This window comes from Eumetopias jubatus, unplaced genomic scaffold, assembly GCF_037043125.1.
Source record: "Eumetopias jubatus isolate StellerSeaLion01/CBP00866 unplaced genomic scaffold, mEumJub1_p1.0 scaffold_1, whole genome shotgun sequence".
Lineage (NCBI taxonomy): Eukaryota > Metazoa > Chordata > Mammalia > Carnivora > Otariidae > Eumetopias > Eumetopias jubatus.
Genome location: NW_028274807.1, coordinates 110,344,693 through 110,367,498, shown reverse-complemented (window position 1 = coordinate 110,367,498; position 22,806 = coordinate 110,344,693). Strand labels below are relative to the sequence as shown.

Genomic DNA, 22,806 nt, shown 5'->3' with positions numbered 1-22,806 from the left:
ACTGACTGAGCCACTCAGGGGCCCCAGATGTGCATTATTTTAATGTTTGTTTTTTTTAATTTGTGTCTACAATGAATGTATGTAATGGACCTGGAAGCCTTTTGATCCCTACAAATTCCTTTATTCTGTATGATTATTCTGTTCTTTCTTGAGAGAGGGAATACTGCAAGGAATTATTGTATTTTAAGACACGTTCAGTATCCTTGATGTATTAATTCTTTCCATTTTCCCCAGAATCTTGAGCAGTGGACACTAAGGCAGTCCTGGCTAGAACTTCAGTTAATGATCAAACAGTGCTTGAAGGACCCTGTGAGTATATATATTGGAAGGATGTGTTATATATACAAAATTTTAAGAACAGGAAGAACACGTTGATGTTGGAGGATGAAGTAAAACATATGCATGCTAGTTTTCTTATGTGTAACTCCAGGGCTCTGGTTCAGTGGCTGAAATGAACAACTTGCTGGATAATATTGCAAAGGCAACAATAGAGGTATTCCAACAGTCTGCTGACTTGAACAATAATTCTTCTAATTCTGGAATGGGTCTCTTCAACCCAAATGGGATTGGAAATACTGATACAAGTAGCACGAGGCAGAATGGAATAAAGACATTTCTAAGGTATTTTTTCCTGCAGTTTGGGCTGTGTTCACTTTTTCACATGTAATGTATATTTTTATTTGCATGATGTGTTACTTTTCATAAAGCTGCAGGAATGTGAAATTATTTGTGTCAGTTATCATTATTTTATAATATATTAAAGGGTACAATGATGAAAGATGTCTCAGTGTTTACCACATCCAGACTCCTTGGAACTACATGTGACACACAGAAGAGATTAATTTCTTTACTGTCTAATTAAGGCTACTCTGTTCTATAGACTTCATTATATAGGAAGCACTTTTTCTGCCATCTTAATTGGCAGTGTTGCACAAAGGATAATCATGATAGGCAGATTGATTTGTATTTCATCATTTGGGTGTAAAGTATAACTAGTGAATTTTAAAATCTGATAAATTGGTTATTAATATGCTTAAACATCATCAGAACATTTCATATCTTAACCATGACAGTAAAGTGTGTTGCTTGTTGTACAAAAGGACTGTTGCTAATCAGAGAACTAAAATCATAGAAGAACACTTAATAGATTTAAAAATGTTTTTTTTTTTTTTTAATTCTTTTAGAACGCCACATTTTATTGCCCTCCATAGCAAGAGTGGAAAAGTGGGTTCAACTATCTGGTATTTGGCAAGAGGAAAGATAGTACAGAGTTAAAAGGGAAATTTTAGGATAATTGATGTTTCTTATTCATGATAGTTTTCCCCTGGAGTTTCTGTTATGACTGTGAGAGCCAAGGAAAAGGACACCTCCTTGGGTATAACACCTATTTCTGATTTTAGCTCCTCTGAACGCAGGGGTGTGTGGCTGGTGGCCCCCCTAATTGCCAGGCTGCCGACCTCTGTGCAAGGAAGGGTACTAAAAGCTGCTGGAGAGGAGCTGGAGAAGGGACAGCACTTGGGCTCCTCTTCAAAAAAGGAAAGAGACAGACAAAAACAGAAAAGGTATGGCTGCAAGGTGTGTCTTTTTGGGAGGGCTTAAGGAATGATTGAGAACAAGTGGCATCTTGCAGACATACATGGTCAGTGTACCCAGAGTGTACTGAAATTATGTTTTTAAACGGAAATGAAAATAATCTGTTAGGTAAAGCTCGGATCCTAAGAAGTTCCAGGTTAAACATATTTAGTACACCAGTTCGTTCTGCCTGTGTACCCACATCACTGCTGAGCCATTAAAAATACCAGCTTCTTAGCCTCACTGAAGACCTGTTGAATCAGATCCGGATATCCATTTAGTCCCTATATTCTACATTTAATTACTTTTCATTGTTTTAATTATTTATATTTACAATACATAGAATTATTTATCATTCTGTCCTGTTGGGCCCTAAGATAGTAATATTTTTAACATTTAGGGCTCTTGTTCTAGACTAAATACTAAAATTTATAAACCACTAAGTTTAATCTTTACTTCATTTATTTTAGGCCCCAGAAATAATAAAATTTGCAAACTGACTCTGTTACTGAGAAAGAACAGAGCTGTGCTCTGTGCTCTAATGCGAGAATATGAATTTAGCACCTCAGGAGTAAAGGGGAATGATGAAGATTTCTTCCATTTAAAGAAGAAAAAACAAAACTCTGAACATGTATAGTTCTTACCCCCTAAATAATATTTTAGTAGCTACCATTTATTGAGCCCTTATGAAATGCCATTGTATAAAACTCATCACATACATACATGAACTTTTAAATTATTACGGCAATCATATGTGGTGGGTGCTCTCGTTACACCTTTCTTAAGATGAAGGAAGGGAGGCACTGAAAAGTTAATTTCACAAGGACACACAGCTAAGGAGTTGTGAGACTTGAGTTTAAACCCGGGTTGTCTGGCTTCTGAGACCCTGATCTTTAACTAAAGTGCATTTTCGTAGAGACCTCTTTTACGTGTATTTTGTTTGTTACCTGTTGTTTTGGGTGTTACCTTTGCGAGGGTCAGTCAGCCAACCCGATGACTCGGTTTTAATTCTGGAAGTTAATTTGCTAATGGATGGTTGCATGTACATTGCCTCCCTTCCCACTGGGGGGACACAGATGGTATTGCAAAATTTAAAGATGACCCTTCCCAAGTCAGTATCTCTCAGCTCTGCTGGTAGAGGATGAAGCATATTGAAATCTTTGGGTTTCGATCTCCTTTTAAGAACTTTTTTTCCGCCATAGCACTTAGTTTGTCAATATGATTTGTTAGTTCTCCAATAATTGAAGAAATATTAATAAAATGACAATTTAAAATAGAATTTTTTAACTCAAATGCCTTAACACCTCTTACGATGAGGCTATGGGATATGGTGGGTCACTAACGAGCTCACTGCTTTGGGATCCTCAGACCTAGGTGCTGATCTTATTTCTCTCAATACCCTGTTTGGTCTTAAGAAATGTGCTAAAAAATAACATCAGCACAACAATCATATAGGCCTGTTTCCTTGACTCTAAGATAATAGTTTTGTGTGACAAATTTTTAAATTTTTCATTTTCTTCTGTGTATAAAATGATATTCCTGCTGATGTGCATCTTCAATTCAGCTTACTGATACAAAATAGAAATTCTCTTCTCACTGCACTCCCCCAACATGCTCTTGCAGTATGAATTTATGCTAGTTTGGGAATGCCTTCAAGGGCAAGAGAGCATATTAAATTATTTAGAATCATCACAGTGGCTTTTAATCTTTTTAATAGAGCTATGATTTAACTTTTTAAGTAGGCTTTGGCTATTTACTACTCCCTTTCCTTTTCTAGTAGTAAAATAAATAAAAGCCAATAACCCAAAGGCAAGAGATCTATGTTGCACAGGAAGTAATCTATCCTTTCTAACTAGATATGCTCTTACTACTTCCTTTGTAGTATGTCTCTTTTGAGTCAACAACCTTTCCTCTCACTGGTCCTTACCTGCCTTAAGGGACAAGATGAACAACGGGAAGGCCTCCTAACATCTCTTCAGAATCAAGTTAATCAGGTAAAGTATACTAGAATATTAAGCCAGGCAAGTATTTTTCTAATGACATTAATTTGTTTTCCTTTCAAATACTGAGATTAAACTAATAAGACGACAACATATTTTGATTAGCTGCAAGGAAACACAGTCCATGTCCTATTTTCCTACCTGGCATTCTAGGCACAAGATTCACAGTTTTTTAACAGTAATTATGCATTGTGCCCTATAAAAATAATATTTTGTACACTGTGTACAACTTTGACATATCTGCTCCTCTCCTGATCTTGCATCGTGGGAGAGGTGCTTGAGCAATGTGTGTTGCAGGCATGGCGCTAAGACAGAGGAACCTCTCTCCAGCTTCTCCAGCTCCATCCCCACCTATCTGGAGGGTCTCAGCTTGAGCTCTCTTTGTTCAGAAACTCAGTTTTATTTTCTTTCTTTCTTTCCTTTTTTTTTTTAAGATTTTATTTATTTATTTGTCAGAGAGAGTGAGAGAGTGGCAGGCAGAGGAAGAAGCAGGCTCCCAGCTGAGCAAGGAGCCCAATGTGGGACTCAGTCCCAGGCCCCTGAGATCACGACCTGAGCCGAAGGCAGATGCTTAACCGACTGAGCCACCCAGGCGTCCCTCAGTTTTATTTTCCTGCCATAGCCAGACCAATGCCAGTTGAATGTAAAGTACTAATTTCAAAATCAGAGGGTATATTGATTTGTGTACAAAGAAGTTGAAATTTGGCTTTCCACCACCCACAGTTCTCCTGGTCACTCTTTGGGGTATTTGCATTCTGTGTACTTCAAGGAAGCCAGGTGATGAAACTAGAAATTGGAAAGTGTGGAAAAGCAAAGTAGGTAGATTGGTCATGTGGGATGTTTTATCCGCTTACAGAGCCAAATGGAACCCTCCTGTGGTCCTCCGTTTCTATGACATCATGTCTTTCTTGCAGATGGTACTACATGAATGTGAACAAGGGTACTTGACTCATTTGGTCCTCTCGTCATCTCCCGCTTTTTAGATATGAGAGATCTGTCCTTTGCACAACAGCCAAAGTGATCCTTCTAAAATGTAAATCACCTGTTACTTTGGCACCCAAAGTACTCCAATGTTTCTCACTATACCTAGAATAAAAATTCAAAGTCTGGGCTTATAGAGGCCTACATGATTTGGCACTGGCTCCCACTTCTGCCTTGTTTCCTACTAGTCATGCCTTGCTCACTCCACTCTTCACACTGACCCCATTGCTATCCTTTATTTTTTTAATTTATTTATTTTAGACAGCAATCGAGCATGACTGGGGGGAAGGGCAGAGGGATGGAGAGAGGGAGAGAAGTGGACTCCTCACTGAGCACAGAGCCCAAGGCGGGACTCCATCCCATGACCCTGAGATCATGATCTGAGCCGAAAGCAAGAGACAGATGTTAAATTGACTGTTAAAAGCCGCCCAGGTGCTCCGCTATCCTCTGAACTTAGCAAGCAGATGCTCATTGCAGCACCTTTGCATCTTTTTTTCCCTTTACGTGGAAGGCTTTCCTCCCAGATAATAGCAGGGTTGTTCCCTCATTTCATCAGATCTGTGCTCAGGTGTCACCTCCTCATGGAGGCTCTCCCTGATCACTTTCCAAAAATAGGACCACAGTCATTTTGTATCCCCTTGACCTAGTTCATGCAACTTGTTACATTTGTCTTATTTTTATTTGTCCTGTTGCTAGAATGAAAGCTCTCATACAGTTTTGTGTTTACTGTCTTGGACCCTCAAGTCAGACTTGGGAGAGGACTCTATATTGATGAGATTGGAGAAATGCTCTCCTCTCATCATGCCATATACTCACAATTCATCTGTTGGGCAGGGTTACTTCCCCATGTGACTCATTTTAACTCATAAGATGATTCTCAGTAGTTACCATATTTCAGAGCGTGGCAGTAGGGGGAGGGACTTTGCCCTTGCCATCTGATTCTAGGGTGTTGCCCACTTGCGGTTTGCTTTTCCTAAGCAAACCTTCCCTTTTCTAACATTAGTCTGAATCAGTGAAAGCACTCACTTTGTAGAACAATACGCCACTTGACTGATGTGAAAATTGTCATATGTTTCAAAATAGTATATACATTCTTTATCAATGAAGACAGAAGTGTAAGATAGCAAGACTCCCCCCTTCAATAAAACCTCAAAATAATACATTTGCTAGGGTTCATAGGTCCCTAGAAATGTAACACAGAACTGATATAAAATATAATTCTGTCTATTCAATATTTATCTTAATAAGACCAGTGAAATAACATATTTAAAAAATCTTTTTTGTTTGTTAATCTTTAACTTCATCTTCCTTTAAAGCATTTTCTAAGACTTATTAATAGGACTGTAAGTAGATAAGTTTTCTTCCTCCACCTAGAAAGGCAATGAGCAAGAAATAGATTTCTGCCTGCGTGGAAGAAGGAGGAAAGCTAAAATTTTATTTTGCTTTGTTTATTAATTCGTTAAAGTAAGAGTTATTTTTGACTGTCAGTAAGAAGCTCAATATAACTTTAAATATAAGAAAAAATCCATTTTAATAGGGAAAATAAGTTTTGGGTTCTTCCATTTATTTGCTGATTTAGATTTTAAGTAATTGGAGAGAAGAACGATACCAAGATGACATAAAAGCACGGCAGATGATGCACGAAGCATTGCAACTTCGCCTAAATTTGGTAAGGGGCATTTCTAGTGTTTTTCCTCCATTACACTTATCTAAACGTGAAAATAACTCCAGCATTCCACTCCTTCGATGGTCATACTCTTCATTACAAGGTGTGAGGCCTTCCACTGTTTGCTCTAACAACTTCCCTGTCTCTCACGTGTCTGTCCTTCTTGCTGCTGACCTTCCTGTCTGGTCTGACTTCTAGAGGGCATAGGTATTTTGGACATTGGTGTTCTGCACCTCCTGCCCCAGGGAATCTCTCCTTCTTTTCAGTTTGTGCTACGAGTAGGTCTGAGAAGATTATTGCTTTGAGATGAATTAGCTTTGATTATACTCACTTAAAGACCCATATAAAAATGTGCCATAAGTCGAACTTTTGTCAGACTTTCCATCATATTGATCAAAAAAACAAATTCGAGAGGAATGCTATCCAGACATTTAAAATTTCTCACACATTGCACATTTCTTTGATGTTTTCTTTTCCTATTGGACAAGCCTCAGCGAGGGCTACTCTGGAGAAGGGCTTGCCTGATATTTGGCCGTTGCTTTTATTTTTTATTTTTTTATTTTTTTAAAAAATATGTATTTATTTGACAGAGACACAGTGAGAGAGGGAACACAAGCAAGGGGAGTGGGAGAAGGAAAAGCAGGCTTCCCACTGAGCAGGGAGCCCGATGCGGGGCTCAATCCCAGGACCCTGGGATCATGACCCGAGCCAAAGGCAGACGCTTAATGACTGAGCCACCCAGGTGCCCCTGGCAGTTGCTTTTAACTTAATTCCCACATGTGAATGAGTAGACTTGGGGGCCAGGCCTCCTGCTCCTCAATCTTCTGTGTTACTGGATATTTCCAAGTGTTAGTATGACAGTAGGCTTACATGCAATAGTAATTGAACACCACAAAGTTGTAGATAATCAACTTACCTGATTTTTGACCTATTCAGATTGGACTAAAGTTATATTGTAAAACTGGGTATTATGAAAGATTAGGAACAAAAGAAAGTTAATTTTTCTATTATTTAATTCATATTGATGTGCCCACACTCAGGTTCCCCTTCTCCTTCTGCCCCACCCCCCCCTTTTTTTTGAGTGACCAAATTCCCGTGCTGAAGGAAGCAAAAACAGTGATAAATAGGTAGCTAGGTAAAAGAGAAGATATGATAACCTATAAAATAGAGTCTTGTTACTGTTTTTTGTTTTTTTTTTTTTAACGAATCAAAATTCCTACATAAAGTGTTGGGATGGTATTTTCTTTGTAATAAAGTTTAATTGTATTTTTTTTTCATGCCAGGTGGGTGGAATGTTTGACACTGTGCAGAGGAGCACCCAATGGACGACAGACTGGGCCCTTCTCCTACTCCAGATCATTACTTCTGGAACTGTTGACATGCACACTAACAAGTATGTTCTTACTTGACACGTAGTATGCTGCACATGTGCATGGTAGAAGCTTTGATATCCTGACTACAAACTGTGTCACATCTTATTAGTTACCATGAAAAGTTCTGTGCCTTAAATAAAAATGCTATTAGTTAAGAATATCTTGGTTTTGCTTTAAGGTGAAAATAATTATTTTTTTCCCCCCTTAGTGAATTATTCACAACAGTTCTTGACATGCTGGGTGTTTTAATCAATGGAACCTTAGCCTCAGACCTATCAAATGCATCCCCAGGGGGATCTGAAGAGAACAAACGTGCATACATGAATTTGGTAAAGAAACTGAAAGTAAGTTTGTGACCTATTTATATATCATGATCTCAGATAGTTTATGCATTAGTTATTTACTGCATTTCATCTTAATTTACTGTGTTAAGTTAGATGTTATGTGGTTATTTTGCTATTTGCTTTACCTCAGCTTCCTAGTACTCAAAAGTTATAAGCATATAGCTTGAAGATATTTCTTAAAAAAATTATATTCACAAAATATTTAACTTTTTAAGGAACTTTGGAAATTTACTGTCAAATGTGTAACAAAAATGCCCACATTGGATTTAGGATAAACCATGCTTAGACTGGCACCTATAATTGAAAAATAATCATTTGCATTGATATTTCTAAGCCCAATTCATTTGACTAACCAGTAATGCAATCTTTGAAATAAACGGTAAACAAAGGGTGCAGAAAAGAAAAAAGATCAATATATCTAACGACCTTATCAATAAAATAACCAACATTACCTTGAGGTTTGACCCTGGATTTGAGAATGTGTTCTGTGCTGCAGCTTCTGCCTTCTGCTGGCAAATACTACACGGGATTTTTGTCATTTCAGCACTGTGATATTTGTTGTGTAACCAGGGTCCCATTGTATGTGTTCTATTTTCTACTTAAATAGAAGAAATGAAACATACTCACTACTCTAATTGAAAGCTGCATCATAGACCATGTTCAACGTTAAAGAACATTCTGGCTATAAAAAAGGAAATGTTTCAAAGAGAAACTTCCTTCTCACCAACTTTTGCCTTCGTTGTAATTTCTGTCCCACTTCTCTATCTCTTTTTGTTTTGTTTGTTTGTTTGTTTTTTTAGAAAGAGCTAGGAGACAAGAGATCAGAAAGTATTGACAAAGTTCGACAGTTGCTACCTTTGCCAAAACAGACATGTGATGTCATCACTTGCGAACCTATGGGTTCCTTGATTGACACTAAGGGAAACAAAATTGCTGGATTCGACTCTATAGATAAAAAACAGGCAAGAGTAAATGTTTGTTTCTTGTATATATTTTCTCATCTTCCTATAGGGTATATGAGACACCTCAATTTTACAGTTTCTTGATTTTTTTAAAGCATAGTCTTATCATTTAAATGCTTTGGTCATTGGCGTTATTACATAGATAAATTCATTTAAAACTTTATGTGAATTTAAGTGAATTTCTGAAACCCGCTGAAGGAAAACTAAGTAAAAATGTATTGTTAAGGGGCATCTGAGTGGCTCAGTCAGTTAAGCGTCTGCCTTCAGCTCAGATCGTGATCCCGGGGTCCTGAGGGCCGTGGGATTGAGCCCAGCCCCTGCCTCTGCTCAGCGGGGAGTGTACTTCTTCCTCTCCCTCTGCCCGCCCCCCCAACTCATGTGTGCACATGTACTCTCTCAAATAGATAAATAATATGTTTTTTTAAAAATGTATTGTAAAAATAAAAGAAGGCAAAGACCAGGTCTGATTTTACTTCAGAGTTGACAACAATACGTTTAGATAAGAAAATTTTGATTGATAAAGTCTTCATGTAGTAAGCTATTTTGAGTAAAAAAAAATATTTTTAGGGTGATGGTACTTAATTTTCTTCCCTGTTGAACAATACTTCATCGAACACTTGTTTTTTGTAGGATATTAAGCAAGGTTCCCTTAAATACGAGAAGAGTGATTATTCGTTTAATGAACATTGAGCAACCACAGAGAGAAAAGAGCTCTTACCTTAAGCAGAAGTAGATAGACAATCACAGTGTGGTGAGATCTGTGTGTCATGATACAAAGTGTTAGGGGACCCTGAGAAGGAGCCATCACCCTCAGATAAGGAGTAGGTAGTCAGAATAGGGCCCCCCAGAAAATTCACACTTGAATTATTTTGAAGGATTAAGAGTTAGTTGGGAAATAGGGAAGTGGGTGATACAGACCAATGGAAGAGTTTTCCTAGAGGTATGAAAGAATATGGCTCTTAGGAGAAATGCAATGCTACATTAATTCAGAGTAACCTGAGTACTTTTACCAGTGTGATTGTGGAGACAGAAAAAGCTAGTGTTATGGGCAGTTTGAGTTTGCTGGGTCATTGGGCTCTCTAGTGGTGAGACATCTAGAAACCATTTGGATATATGCTCTTTGCACCTAGGAAGAGGCCTAAGCTCAAGACAGTATTAGGACACAGTCAATTTATACATAGTAAATGAGCCTTGATGTTGGATAAATCCATCCATGAAAGAGTTGTGTAGATAAGAACAGGAGCATTCATATCTTATGGAATGCCTGAATAGTTGTTTTGGGGGGTCATTCTGAGGAAAAATATTTTCAAGTTGGTATGCCAGGGAAAGTACCAAGAGACATCACCAGTTAATGTTAAAAATAAGAAACCTTTATTTTCAGAAACAGAGTAACATTTCCTCTTCTAAACCCAGTAGAGATAAGCTTGAATTAAAAGACTTTATTTGTATCTGTTGGTACAAATTACTTCTGTAGTAATATTCTTTAACTATTCAGAAGCTGGCTTATTAAGTACGTGAAAGATTCCTGTACTGAATCAAGCCCATACATGTTTGGATTGAAGTTAATTTGAGCTCAATTAGAAGTTGACTATAACTTGACTCTGAAGTTTTGTTTTATCTCAAAAATAACAAAATTAAAAAAAAATGGAATCCAAAGGGTTATAATTTATAATTTAATAAAGTAAGATCAACATTGCAGTACTTTTTAGAAAGTGTTTTTTCCTAAAAACAAAACAAAACAAAAAAACCCTAAATGCAAAATACCAATTTACCGTAAAATATACTGGAGCATCTGGTGTTGCAGCCTGAACAGATTATCATGTGGTCTAAAGAACTGCAGAATTGAACTTAAAGGTCTGAATTCTAGCTGCAGCTCTCTAGTTATCTAGCTGTGAAACCCTGAACCAGCACATTTACCTGTCTGCTGTATGTTAGGGCACTCTAAGCCTCACCACCCCAGCCAGAATGTTCTTTGCATCCATGTCCTAAGCAAGCTTGGCCTCTGAGTCAGGAAAAGATCTGAACGTGAGGTCATAGAGCATTATCTCAACCACAGGGTCTTCAGGTCTCTACAAAGCAGAAGGTGTCCCCGTGGGATTTGTTTGAGGGTCAGAAGAACCCAGCTCCTCTGTCCTGGGCCTGGTTTGGGACTGTCCGAGTGGACCGAAAGGTGATCAAGTACGAGGAGCAGCATCACCTGCTGCTGTATCACACACACCCTATGCCCAAGCCCCGAAGTTACTACCTCGAGCCACTGCCCCTGCCTCCTGAGGAGGAAGAGGAAGAGCCCACATCTCCCGTCTCTCAGGAACCAGAGAGGAAATCAGCTGAACTGTCAGATCAGGGGAAAACCGCAACAGACGAGGAGAAGAAAACAAAGGGAAGGAAGCGCAAGACGAAATCAAGTTCAAGAATTGATGTGAGTATGAGAAGTCAGGAAGTCTTTGGCTCATTAACACCTGGTAGGAGATTTAATCATGCCCAGAGTCTATCTCTAGCTACAGGAAAAGCATTAGAAGCCTTATTGTAATAGTTGTAATCCTAATAAAGCTCTGTCTTAATTAATAGAACGGCACATGAACAGTGACTTGTCACAGACAACAGGATTATAGCTTCTGATTTTTCCTTCTCTCCTGTTCATTAATTTTAGGCTTCTCTTGTGAATAATCTTTAATTAATATTTCAGTGCCTCATAATTTCTCACATTTAAAACTTGAATTTCTTAGATCCCTAAAATCTCATCTTCTTGCATATTTTTATTATCTCATGTCTAAAATATTTATCATCATTTGAGCAGTTGACACCTGTAGTAAATTAATGTGAAAAACTGCTTGCATTTCCTAGCTAGCATGCCATCGAATACATCCAGTAGGATGTTTCTGAGATTTCATATTTTACCATTCTATCTTATTTTCCTGTATATTTTACTTCTTTAACATACTTTTAGACTATATAGAAGACAAACACAATTTTAAAAAGTTTCATTCCTTTTTTCCCTATTAGCCTTCCCTACCTATACCAACATTTTCTTGAAAACAACAGAAATCTATGAGATGGTAACTTGGAAATAATTTTGTAGCATTTATAGAACTAATGTTTAAGAATATCTTTACATTTAAATTCACCTGGAAAATACTTGAGAGAGAATTTGAAACAGTTTTGTATAGAGTTCAAGGGTATTCTTGTACAATGGAAGAAATATTCACGATTGAGTGGTCAGATGTCTTGTTTTATTATTATTATTTACCTATGTCAGAACCAAAACATATCTTTTCCTAGCTGATAGCTTGGTGATTAATATTTTTGTAGAGAAGATCACCATCACTTTTGGATGCCACTTGAATGGTAGTGCCCTCTTTTTATATGGTCTTCCTACCAATCTTCCTTTGTCTTGAAGAGGTCCAGGCTGTAACTCCCTAAAATCTGGACCCTCCTAGCCCATCAGTCTATATGGATAGGTTTCTGTTTTTTTTCAGATACAAAAGTCCTAAAACTTCTCTCATTTCCTGAGTCCTGGTAATGTCCCTTCCTCCCATACTACTTCTGGAACTGCCCCTACACAGTGGGTTATATTTCAGAGATCCAAGGTTTTGTTTTTCCTTTATTCTTTAGGGCTAGACTAAGAGAAGGGGGGATGGAGGATGGCAGGGGAATTGAGACATCTGGGTGTGAACCTTAAAGACTTTGCATCTCTTATAAGGAAGACCAAGCCTGGTGGGGGGGGGGGGAGTGGGGTGCAGGCAGATGGTGGAGAGTCTATGTCTTTAGGTTGCTGCCTTGAAAACTGGAAATAAGATACTGTTTCGGCCAGGGATTGGTTCTGAAATATATTGGGTCCTTCTGGCCTCATTCTCATCCGGACCCAACATATCAGGAAGTCTTACTAAGGTGACCTAAGATGAAATAATCTCCAGAGACTTAGCATCTGAAGATTCACTTTCAGTTGTGGGCGGTGGTCAATGTTGATGTACTTTTAGTATTTTAAAAAACAAACTTCAGAGTGATCCCTTTACATTCTTCCCTTCACTTCTTAAGTCAAGTACTTCTTAAGTCAAAAGTTTTCACTCAAATGAGTGTTTTGCAGAGAACATGCTGACACTCTTGCCTTCCATCTTCCCCTCTATAAAAACAGCCTTGTCCACTGGGATAGGAGCTGGCTCAAGTAATGTGATAAGAATTTGCATTCATCATTTATATAGTTTATGGAGTTAAATAACTTTTTTTTTTAAACTTTATGTTGAAGGAGTATCCACAGAGCAACATATACCGAGTGCCTCCTAACTACTCACCCATTTCCTCCCAGATGTTGCACCATCCACAGTCCACCTTGTGGGGCTACAACCTCATGGGTCAGCCCCAGCAGCCGGGTTTTTTCCTTCAGAACCAATCTCTTACTCCAGGTATGTGAAGAGAGAGTACGGTCGGGTCACTCTGAGATGTGAAGTAGCTTGGGGTTTTCTTTATTTTTAACCTGAAATCTTCACAAAACGTGGAAACTGCAAGAACTGAATACTCAGTTGACATTTCTGTAATCCCTCCCATTTGAAATGTTTTTTCTTCTAAAATATGGTTTTTTTTTAAATGAGTCTTTTAATCTATTGTTGATTGTCATATACATGAATATATTCTAATTGTAAGAATCAAATAATACCTGAGCATATAGAGTAATTTAATATGTGACCAATTCTGGATTATTTCTGAAGTGTTAAAATACAGTTTTAATTGCTAGGTTATGTTCTGAGTTGGGAGTTTTCATTGAGTATTAGAAGGAAATTAAATATATAAAATTGATAAAAGTTGTATGTTGTGAAATTTGTGTTTTTATCAGATATTCTTATCCGTGTTTTTAAAAATTAGACAGTATTGCACAGTATCTTTATTTTTTTATGTTTTGAATTATAAATTGTTGATACTGAGAAGTATCTAAGAAATTTGGTTCAGCAGGTAGATTGAGATATCAAAGAAGGAAAACTACCGAATCTGTAGTAAATGTTCCTGATTTTAGTATGGCTTTCATTCAAGCCCAAGTAGACTTTATATCTGAAATGAACGTTCCCTAAATAAAAAAATCTCTTACTTAGAAATGACTTTAATTTTTTTTCTAAATGAAAATTTGCTTGTTCAACAAAATAGTGTATTTTGAGATCTTAGTCTGCATGTTATGATTTTTATTGTAATTCAAGAATGACATTTTGAGGCCTAGGAAAAGACATTGTTTGATTCTTGGCTTACAGCAGGCGAGAATCCCTATTTTGTCCTCTAAATTAGAGGTTGAGAGGGCTGGTCTAGAAGTTACAGTTCTAGGTTCAGGTCTGGCTCAACCACTCTCCTGCTGTGTAATCTTGACCAGTTCTTAATTTCTCTGTTCCTCAGTTTGGTTATCTGTAAAAGAGATATTTTAATATATGCCCTCATAGAGTAGGTGATTCAATTATTTATTCAACAAAATATATTGAACTTCATAATGTTCCAGACTCTGTTGTGGGTGATAGGATATTGCAGTATACAAAATGAGTAAAAATGTTCATTCTTCTTTGAATGATGAAATAAGGGTTATATTATACATGAACACACATACACACAACTGTGTGTATGTGTGTGTAACTTAAATTTCGAAAATGTAGCACATAGAAGATGGCCTAACCCAGCAGACATGTTCAGCAAATGATCTTAACATATTCCCACCTCAGGGCTTTTGTACCTGCTCGCCCCCATGCCTGGAGTGCTCACCATTAGATATTTTACATGGCTCACTGCCTCCCTCCTTTGGGCTTGGTCAGATACCATTTTCTCAGTGGGCTTCTACTGACCACCCTCTTTTATAAATGGTAAGCTACACCCCTTCCATGCACCTTATTCCCCTCTCCTTTCTGTTTCTCCATAGATGAGCACGTGGTTATATGCTATATATTTAACTTGTTTATTATCGGGCTTTCCCACAATATAAGCTCTGTTGGGGCAGGTATGTTTTCTGTTTCCTTCACTGTAGTGTCCTCAGAACTTAAAGCAACCTTGGGCTTTTAATAAGCTCTTAAAAATAGGTTGTTGAATGAATGAATGTAGACTATAAAGAGTAAACTAGACAGTGGTAAATGTGGAAAATGATACATATTTTCTCATTTGACTTTTCTCTTTTCAGTTCCAAAGTGCTTGTGAATTTTTTAGCCTTTTTAAACACTGATTCAGTATGAGTTGAAGGCTAAGTATTTTATAAAGACCTATACTTTCTTTCCCTAGAATACTATAAAAGGTGTTTATAAGTTAAGGAAATTTAGATATTAGGTAAGTTTTAAGTATGATGACATGTAAGAAAAATGTTAAAGAAAAGAAGCATTTATAGGGATTTCATATGTGTAAATTGATTTTTGTAAAAATATGAATCCTATGAAGTTGAAGAGTGCGTACAGTATGCTTTCAGTCATATGTAGTTAAAATGCAAAGCAGTATGCCCCCTCAAAACAGATGTGTGTACATACAAACACACCTACCCGTCTACAATTTCTCTCTCTTTCTCATGTATACACAGCAGTGTGGTAAAGTTATAAGGAATTGTTTGGGAATATTAAACACCATATTCAGAATAGCATTTGGTGAGAAAAGGTGAGGAAAGTAATTAGGAATGTGCAGAGGGCTTCAGGGATACTTACTATATTTCTTTAGTTGGCTCAAAGGTACAAGATTATAAAAAAGTTAGGAAAATTAAAAGAAAATGGACGATGGCCTAATCCTTAGAAAGAATCTCCTTTATCTATAAAATGAGTCCATTAAGTTTTTATGTATTAGTACAGTTCCAGTTCTTGCTTCAACAAAAGTTACCTTGCCATATATTACTTAAATTGACTTTCCTCTTTTTTTCCTAAGGTTCTTCAAATGCTGCTGATTTCATAAATCACATTGCTGGTGTGGTTCTGAGTCTTTAAAAGAATGTGGGTTTTCAGCTTTAAAATGTTTGTTCCCACTGTACAACTTACTTTAAAAAAACATAAAACATCTTTTGTGAGATAATTATATTTATATAGAGGATTTCTTACATATATATTAAGGAATATATAAACTATCTGGTAAATGAGTGATTGACACCTCATTTGAAGCCAGCAAATGTTGAATTTTTTTTCCCCAAACTCTTATATGCAAGTATGTTAAGGATTGCCTTTGGTTTCTCAGGCATCACTATAATCAACGTCTCCTGTTTGATTTCAAGCCTTCAAAAAGCTGTGTTTTGTCTTTTGAGTCATGGTATTTGAAGTTTCCAAGCGTTTCAAGTTTTGAAAGTATTTTCATGCCAGTCTATAACGAAAGAGGCATTTTTATTTTGCTATGGTAAAGAAACTTAAATACCATGAGCTTCAAATTTGTTTAAAATGACAAAAGAGTTTCTATGACTGGCTTAGGACACTTGGCAAAATATACCACGAAGGCAGTACACTTTATGCCGGTAATGTATTCCCCAGGGCCTTGCATAATTTAAAACCCACGTGATTCGAAATCATGCCCACGAATTCTTTTCAGGCATTTCAGTTGATCAGTCAAAGTGGGGCCTCCGTGAAATCACTGAAATACTATAATTCACGCCTACATCACCGTCCCCATCCTTTGGGAATTACGCAGTTCTCAACATACCTGTAATTTTTGTATGGTGTGTGGCGGGGCCTTATTTTCCATTCGCTCATAAAGTGAGGCTTAGAAGGTAAGGTTTCCATGTTTTGATAAAATAAGGAAGACCTGTGGCGTTAACACACGTAGAGAGCCCTTCTTTCTGGTTGCTTTTGTAGGTGGCTCCAGACTGGACCCCACGGGCTCCTACGTCCCCACCAACACCAAGCAAGCTCTGTCCAATATGCTGCAGCGGCGCTCAGGCGCCATGATGCAGCCACCTCCGCTGCACGCCATCACCTCGCAGCAGCAGTTAATACAGATGAAGCTTCTGCAGCAGCAGCAGCAGCAGCGGCTTCTCAGGCAAGCCCAGGCTCGACCTTTCCAGCAGGTTTGTCCAGATCCAGCAGTGGAGCCCTCTGCCTTTTGTTAGCGCCTCTAGCTAGGCGTGAGTGTGGGGTATGGGGCGTATTCTTCCTGCCTGTGTATCCCTGAAATCTCGTGTGAATGCAGGTATAGCTCTCCTACAGGTTTATACCTCTCGTGTATTTTACTGTTATCATTGATCAAATAGGAACTTGAAGTATCTTAGGTTCATGAAAAGTACGCCTTAAAGCAATAAGAGCTAAGACTCTCCAGTCCCCGAGAAGCAGTTTTTTTTCATCCCTGGAGTGACCCTCACTGAGCACTCATTCCCTGTAATTATCACCATATTCTGTACTCCTTTTAGCTCCTACTTTTGTTTGTTATTATTAGATTGATCATTCTGAGGTTGTATCTCTAAAGTCCTGATGTTTCTTAGGTTTTTCCCTACAGTGCCCTGCATAGACTATTTTCAGTATGTGTTTAATAGGTCTATAGGAAAGAATATATTACAAATCATAGTCAGTTTGTGGATACCTTCAATTTCATTCTTGATTTATATCATTGCTATTTTTATGCCCTCTAACTCAGTTTTATTTAACTTTTGAGATGACAGTGATTGTTCAACAAAACAGTGGTGGGAATCCTACACAGATTACTATAGGCTCATGAAGCCCACAGATCTGTACAAATAAATAAAATAGAAAAAGAGGAGGTGAGATTGGGACCCCCCCTCCCCCGCCATTTCTATATACTTTTTGTACTTTCCAATTTTTCCAAAAAATGCACTATTTTAATGAGGATGAGGAGGATAATAGTAGCAGCTAACACTAATAGAGCACTTACTATTTGCCAAAACATTTCTAAGCGCTTTAAATGTATTATCTAAGATCCCACACAACCCTGGGATTTAGGTACTTTTTTGAACCTCAAAGGAAGTAAACAATCCACAGGTGTATCCTGCTCTAAGAAAAACCATAAAACTTTGAAATTAGCAAGAAATCCTAATGCTTTAAAAAATATCCTTTATATTTTGTGTAACTTTCTAGGCATATCTCCATTGTATAACTTATGGCACTTTTGCATTCAGTCCACTTAGTGATTTGGGGGGCTGGAGGTGGGATGGTTAATTGTACATTCTTTAAAATGGTTGTTTTTACCTGTATTATAAGAAGGACAGGAGAAAGGAAATAGGCCAACTGTATGGGAATGCAACCAACAGTCACTGCATGCTTGTCTCTCCCTGACCTCTAGCATAATTGCTCAAACTCCCTGGGTGTCAGGTAAGATGGGCCTAAGTTGCTTCTTACACAGAAATGATGAGGATTTGCTTAAAATACTAAGAAATACTTATTTTGCTTAAATAAGCAGCATGTTTGGAGCCATTTAAAAACCTTAGGGGGATTTTAGCTATTCTTGAGGATGAGCAAAAATAGTTATTACCTTTGTTTCAGATCTTGTCAAGATTAAAAAAAACTTGCTGTAAGTTGAGTAACCATCCCACCAGGATGAATTCAATTCCCTTTTAAAGTGATTTAGGCCTAAGTAAAAATTTACCTTCCACTAAGGTTAGTTTTTCATATCTACCTTTTTATCACAAGGTATAATTTGTCTTACTAATAGCTCACTTTCAGACTGTTACTGCTAAGTTTAGTTTTGAATTGTTCTAAGTGATTCCTAGCATTGGGGAAAACTCGCTGGCCCATTTATAGTTAAACATGCTTTTCCTCTAAAGCACGTTTTTTTTTTTTAAAGGAATTGAGTAGAATAACCTACATATAATCAAAGATTCTTGCATATTTGCCGAAGGCAAGCTTATGACATAGAATGTACCTGCAGGAACCCATTACTTCTACATTTTTCCTCAAAACACCTAAAAGTACCTGACTATTCTTTTACACCACGTAGAGTTGTATTGCTTGTACTAATAAGAGTTAACGTATAGTTTGTTTTTTCCTGATTCTTTTTGCCAACTGTTTCTTTCCTTTTCTTTTTCTTCTCATTATTTTTGTCCTACCTCCCCCCCCCTTTTTTTTCTTTTTGAGAAGTCAGGAATTCCTTCAGGCAGTAAAAATACAACTTCATAACAGTGATTGTACAATATTTACCTTCTCCTACCCCCCAATTTTTTTAACAGTTGGTTGAAACTTGCTTTACTATCTCTAATGGGCTTTCAGAAGCAGACATTTTTTTTTTTCTTCCACCATTCTTCAAGTGTTGGATACTTGAGGGAAAATAATATTCTTCCAAGGAAGTGAAATACACCCATGGTGCAGTAAGAGGGTTCAGTGGTCCCACCTAGAGTCAGTGAGGTCACATGTAGCTTTTGCTAGAGTGCCTGCACCTAGGAGGTCTGGGGGAAATGTTAACTCCTTTCCTCTCATGTACAAATGATTAGTATACCTTATAAGTATACCTGCCACAACACCTCATAAGTAAGATTGTGGCAGGAAAAAATTCTCCTTGTGGTAACCCTTAAACTGGAATAAAGGCAACATTATATGGAATATAAGCAATATTGATAAGTTGTTTTAATACATGGTTGTGGATGTGGTTGTTTTTCTACTAAGTTCTGACCTATATCCTTCATGATAAGAAATGATAGAGAAATGTTGATTCTAATTTTGGCCAGGACCATTTTCTCAGGTCACATGCCTGCATGTAATGTGATTCTCTCTAGCTATGTAAGAACTTGTCATATCATTTTTTCTTATGAAATAGAATTCATTTTTCTTCTTATCCTAGCAATTTTCTAATTATAGGAATCCATTTTCTTAAATGTAGCAAATGTGTTAGAGAATTTTCATTGATCTTAACCTTCAAAACTGATTTTTGGAATTTTAGCAGATGCTTATTTTAAAGACTGATGAGTTTTTCTAAGCGTTGGATGTGACCGTTCCCTAGGCCAGTTGTCCAATAACCACCCCATGGTAGCCCCTCGTCTGATAAGGTCAGACACTGGGTCTTATACCCTGTATTATCTTTACATCTAATGAGCAGAGAGTAGGAATTTATGAAAGGTTTATCAAGTGAATGCATGTTTTGAGAAACTATTTCCAGGAGCCTAGAGCTTCCTAGTAGCCTTAATCCTTAGCAGTCCGATTTTTATCTACAAACTCAGCTGTCCTGAGTACTTCCAGAAACTTATTCCAGAAGTGACTTCTGCTGTGGTTCTTTTGAAAACCTAGATGGGGCAGGGAGGACATAAATTCCTGGATTCTGGATATGTCTCAGACCGTACAGAAGAATCCCCTTAGCCTCTTCCCACCTTAATGGAAAGAAGCTGATATGCCTAGGAATCATCTAGCCTTAGATGGTGCACAATGAAAACTACAATATCATTATATAATAACTCTGTGTCCACTGCAGAAACTGAACATCTGCTTCAGTTGGTCATGGAATTTTCTGTTATGAACCATTCTTGTATTTCCTAAAGAATGTATTAAGACATTGGTGTAGTGTCTAGAAAACAGATGGTAAATAGCATGGGCATTGTTAAGTATTTTTAATCAAATTGTTTGATGCAATGGTTATAATTGAGTGTACTTTCTTACGGCTCTAGTACATACCGGTATGCATAAGGATGTTTTGGCAAGGAAACTTGTTTTCATTCTTTTTAGTTAGACTTTTTATCCAGGAAAGTAAAAATGATCACTCTCCATTCCTTACTCAGTGTCTCTTATTTAAAGGGGACTCAATGTAGCGAATATGTCCCCTTTCTGTGCCACAAAGCCTCATCTATAAAATGGACCTAATGCAATATTTACTTTAGAGTTCTTGTGAAATTAATGTTTTAATATACATCACAGCCCTTACAACAGTGGCTGGCTCATAGTAAGTGCTCAAAAAATGTTAGCTGTCATACTTGTTAATGTTTTATTAGTATCATGAATGTATTATTTCAAAGGAAATCTCTATCCCATAAAAATGATTTTTATTAAATATGTTAAGGATTAAAAGAGAATAAAAACACTTCAAATGCTTTACTTCTGTCATTATATTAATTGTCCCTAATAAGACTGGTGCTCAGCGGCTGCCCAGAGAAGAAGCCAGGAAGAAGGAATGTTGTTTAGTTTTCCTAATAGTACCATTTTAGTTTCTTAAAGCAGCGTATTTTGACTGTCTAAATTCTGTAATACAAACTTGAGAGGGGCTGATTCCGATTTCAGTGTTAAAAATATCGCTGTTATATTTTCTGCATATTCTATGGAAATCATCACAAAATATAGAATATTAGTGAAAATAATGCAAAATGCTGCTTAAATTGTTTTCCAGTCCTCTTTCTTACATCCAGTATTTTTCTTCTGACAGAAGGAACTTCCTTCATCACCCCCCCCCCACCTCACTTACCCCCTGCCACACACACCATATCAGTTTTCTAGGGAGGGGGTTTTTGGAGGGAATCTTTAAGTTTTGGTCCATGAAAAGGACTTAATTGTTTGCCTTGTTTTATGGTATAGCTTATCCTAATTTCCCCCCTTTCAGTGCACAAAATCATTCTGCTGTTCTTTGTAGTAGTCAGTGCCAGCCAGTTTATTTTAATAGTCCAAAGAAAGACAATATGTTTAGCTTACATTTGGCTGAGACAAATTTGGAAGAATGCAATTGATTAAAGGCTACAGATAATCATATAGATATTGATGACATTAAAGAGGAAGATTTCTGACAGAGGAGGGAAATGATGTGCCCAGTAATAGCTAGTGGTTACTTGTAAGAACATTAGGTTATTAACCACGGGGCAGGTGCTATCATTGTGTATCTAAATGAAGGAATTAGATAACTTAATGAAAGATCAGTGACTGAGTCAGAGCCTCCCGAGCTCCCTGGCAAAAGTCAATCTGTAACATCCTGAAAACATGACTCTTGGATTGATGAAACCCATTTAAGCTGAGCGGCTACCCTTTGTCTGGGAATTGATCTCCTACCCTAGGGACAGAGCATCACCTTGGAATATCTGTTTCCCTCTTTTGTTCTCTCCCTCCCTCACTCTCTAGAGGTGTATTTCAAACATACAGAGAAGAATAGAAAATATAACAAACACTAATGGACTTACTACCTAGTATCACTGAATAATAATGTTCTGCCATATTTGCTCTAGGTCATTTAAAAAATGAAACAGTATGTCTACTCTCGTTTCCCTTCATTCCTATAAAGAGGTGATCACTATCATGAATTTAGTGTTTTTCTTTCTTATGAATGTTTTTTATACCTTTACTACATATTTTTGCAACCATTGACATAAATATACAGTATTAAGTTTGGATTTGAAACTTAATATAATGGCCTCACACATGTATTGCCTTGTTTTGCAACTTTTTATTTTGACCAATTTTGAATTATATCTACTTTGTTATATGTAGTTTTATTCATTTGTCTTAGTTGATGCTAGTCCATTATGAATATTAGCATAATATTTGTCCATTCTCCTATTGATCATTTATTTCCATTTTTTCCTTACTGTTAACAATGCAACAGTAAGCACGTTTTTATGTTTCTTCTGCACATATGGAGAGATTTAGGTGGGGTATGTACTTGGAAGTGGAAATGCTGATTTGATTTCCAAGGTGGTGCTGATTCTCATCAGTTATGTGTGAATTTTTTCCTTTATTCACATCCCCACCAACCCTTGATATTGTCAGATTGTAATTTTCTCACTCAGAGCAGGTGGAACACTATTTGGACATTTTAATTTCTATTTCCCAATTACCTGTGAATTTAGCTCCTTTTATAACTTTGTTAGCTATTCAAGGTTTCCCTTTTGTAATTTCCCTGATAGTGTAATTTGAGTGTATTGACAATAATTTTATTCGTATTTGCTAAAGGTAGGCAGAATAGCCTTATTGAAACATACCTTGAGTTTTGACAATTACCTTTAATGCTTTCACTAAGATAGTATAATTTAAATACATCTCAATGACAAAAATGAACTTAGGAGAAAACCCCTGAACTAGT

General features: G+C 37.2%; 2 protein-coding genes across 2 annotated transcripts in view; one reads left to right on the top strand and one right to left on the bottom strand.

Annotated features, from left to right (window-relative positions):
• P2RY12 (purinergic receptor P2Y12) overlaps positions 1–8,443 on the bottom strand; it is a 59,422-nt gene extending 50,979 nt beyond the window's left edge. Inside the window, exon 1 of the mRNA XM_028103073.1 lies at positions 8,389–8,443. The gene's annotated coding sequence lies outside the window, so the exon portion shown is untranslated. The remainder of the gene's footprint in view (positions 1–8,388) is intronic.
• The window catches only part of MED12L (mediator complex subunit 12L), a 312,204-nt gene that overhangs the window by 262,279 nt on the left and 27,119 nt on the right, over positions 1–22,806 (top strand). Inside the window, exons 27-37 of the mRNA XM_088025763.1 lie at positions 235–309; positions 431–621; positions 1,401–1,562; positions 3,455–3,566; positions 6,133–6,222; positions 7,503–7,612; positions 7,801–7,936; positions 8,737–8,898; positions 10,955–11,317; positions 13,142–13,298; positions 16,671–16,882. Coding sequence (XP_087881889.1) covers positions 235–309; positions 431–621; positions 1,401–1,562; positions 3,455–3,566; positions 6,133–6,222; positions 7,503–7,612; positions 7,801–7,936; positions 8,737–8,898; positions 10,955–11,317; positions 13,142–13,298; positions 16,671–16,882 — 1,770 coding nt within the window. The remainder of the gene's footprint in view (positions 1–234; positions 310–430; positions 622–1,400; positions 1,563–3,454; positions 3,567–6,132; positions 6,223–7,502; positions 7,613–7,800; positions 7,937–8,736; positions 8,899–10,954; positions 11,318–13,141; positions 13,299–16,670; positions 16,883–22,806) is intronic.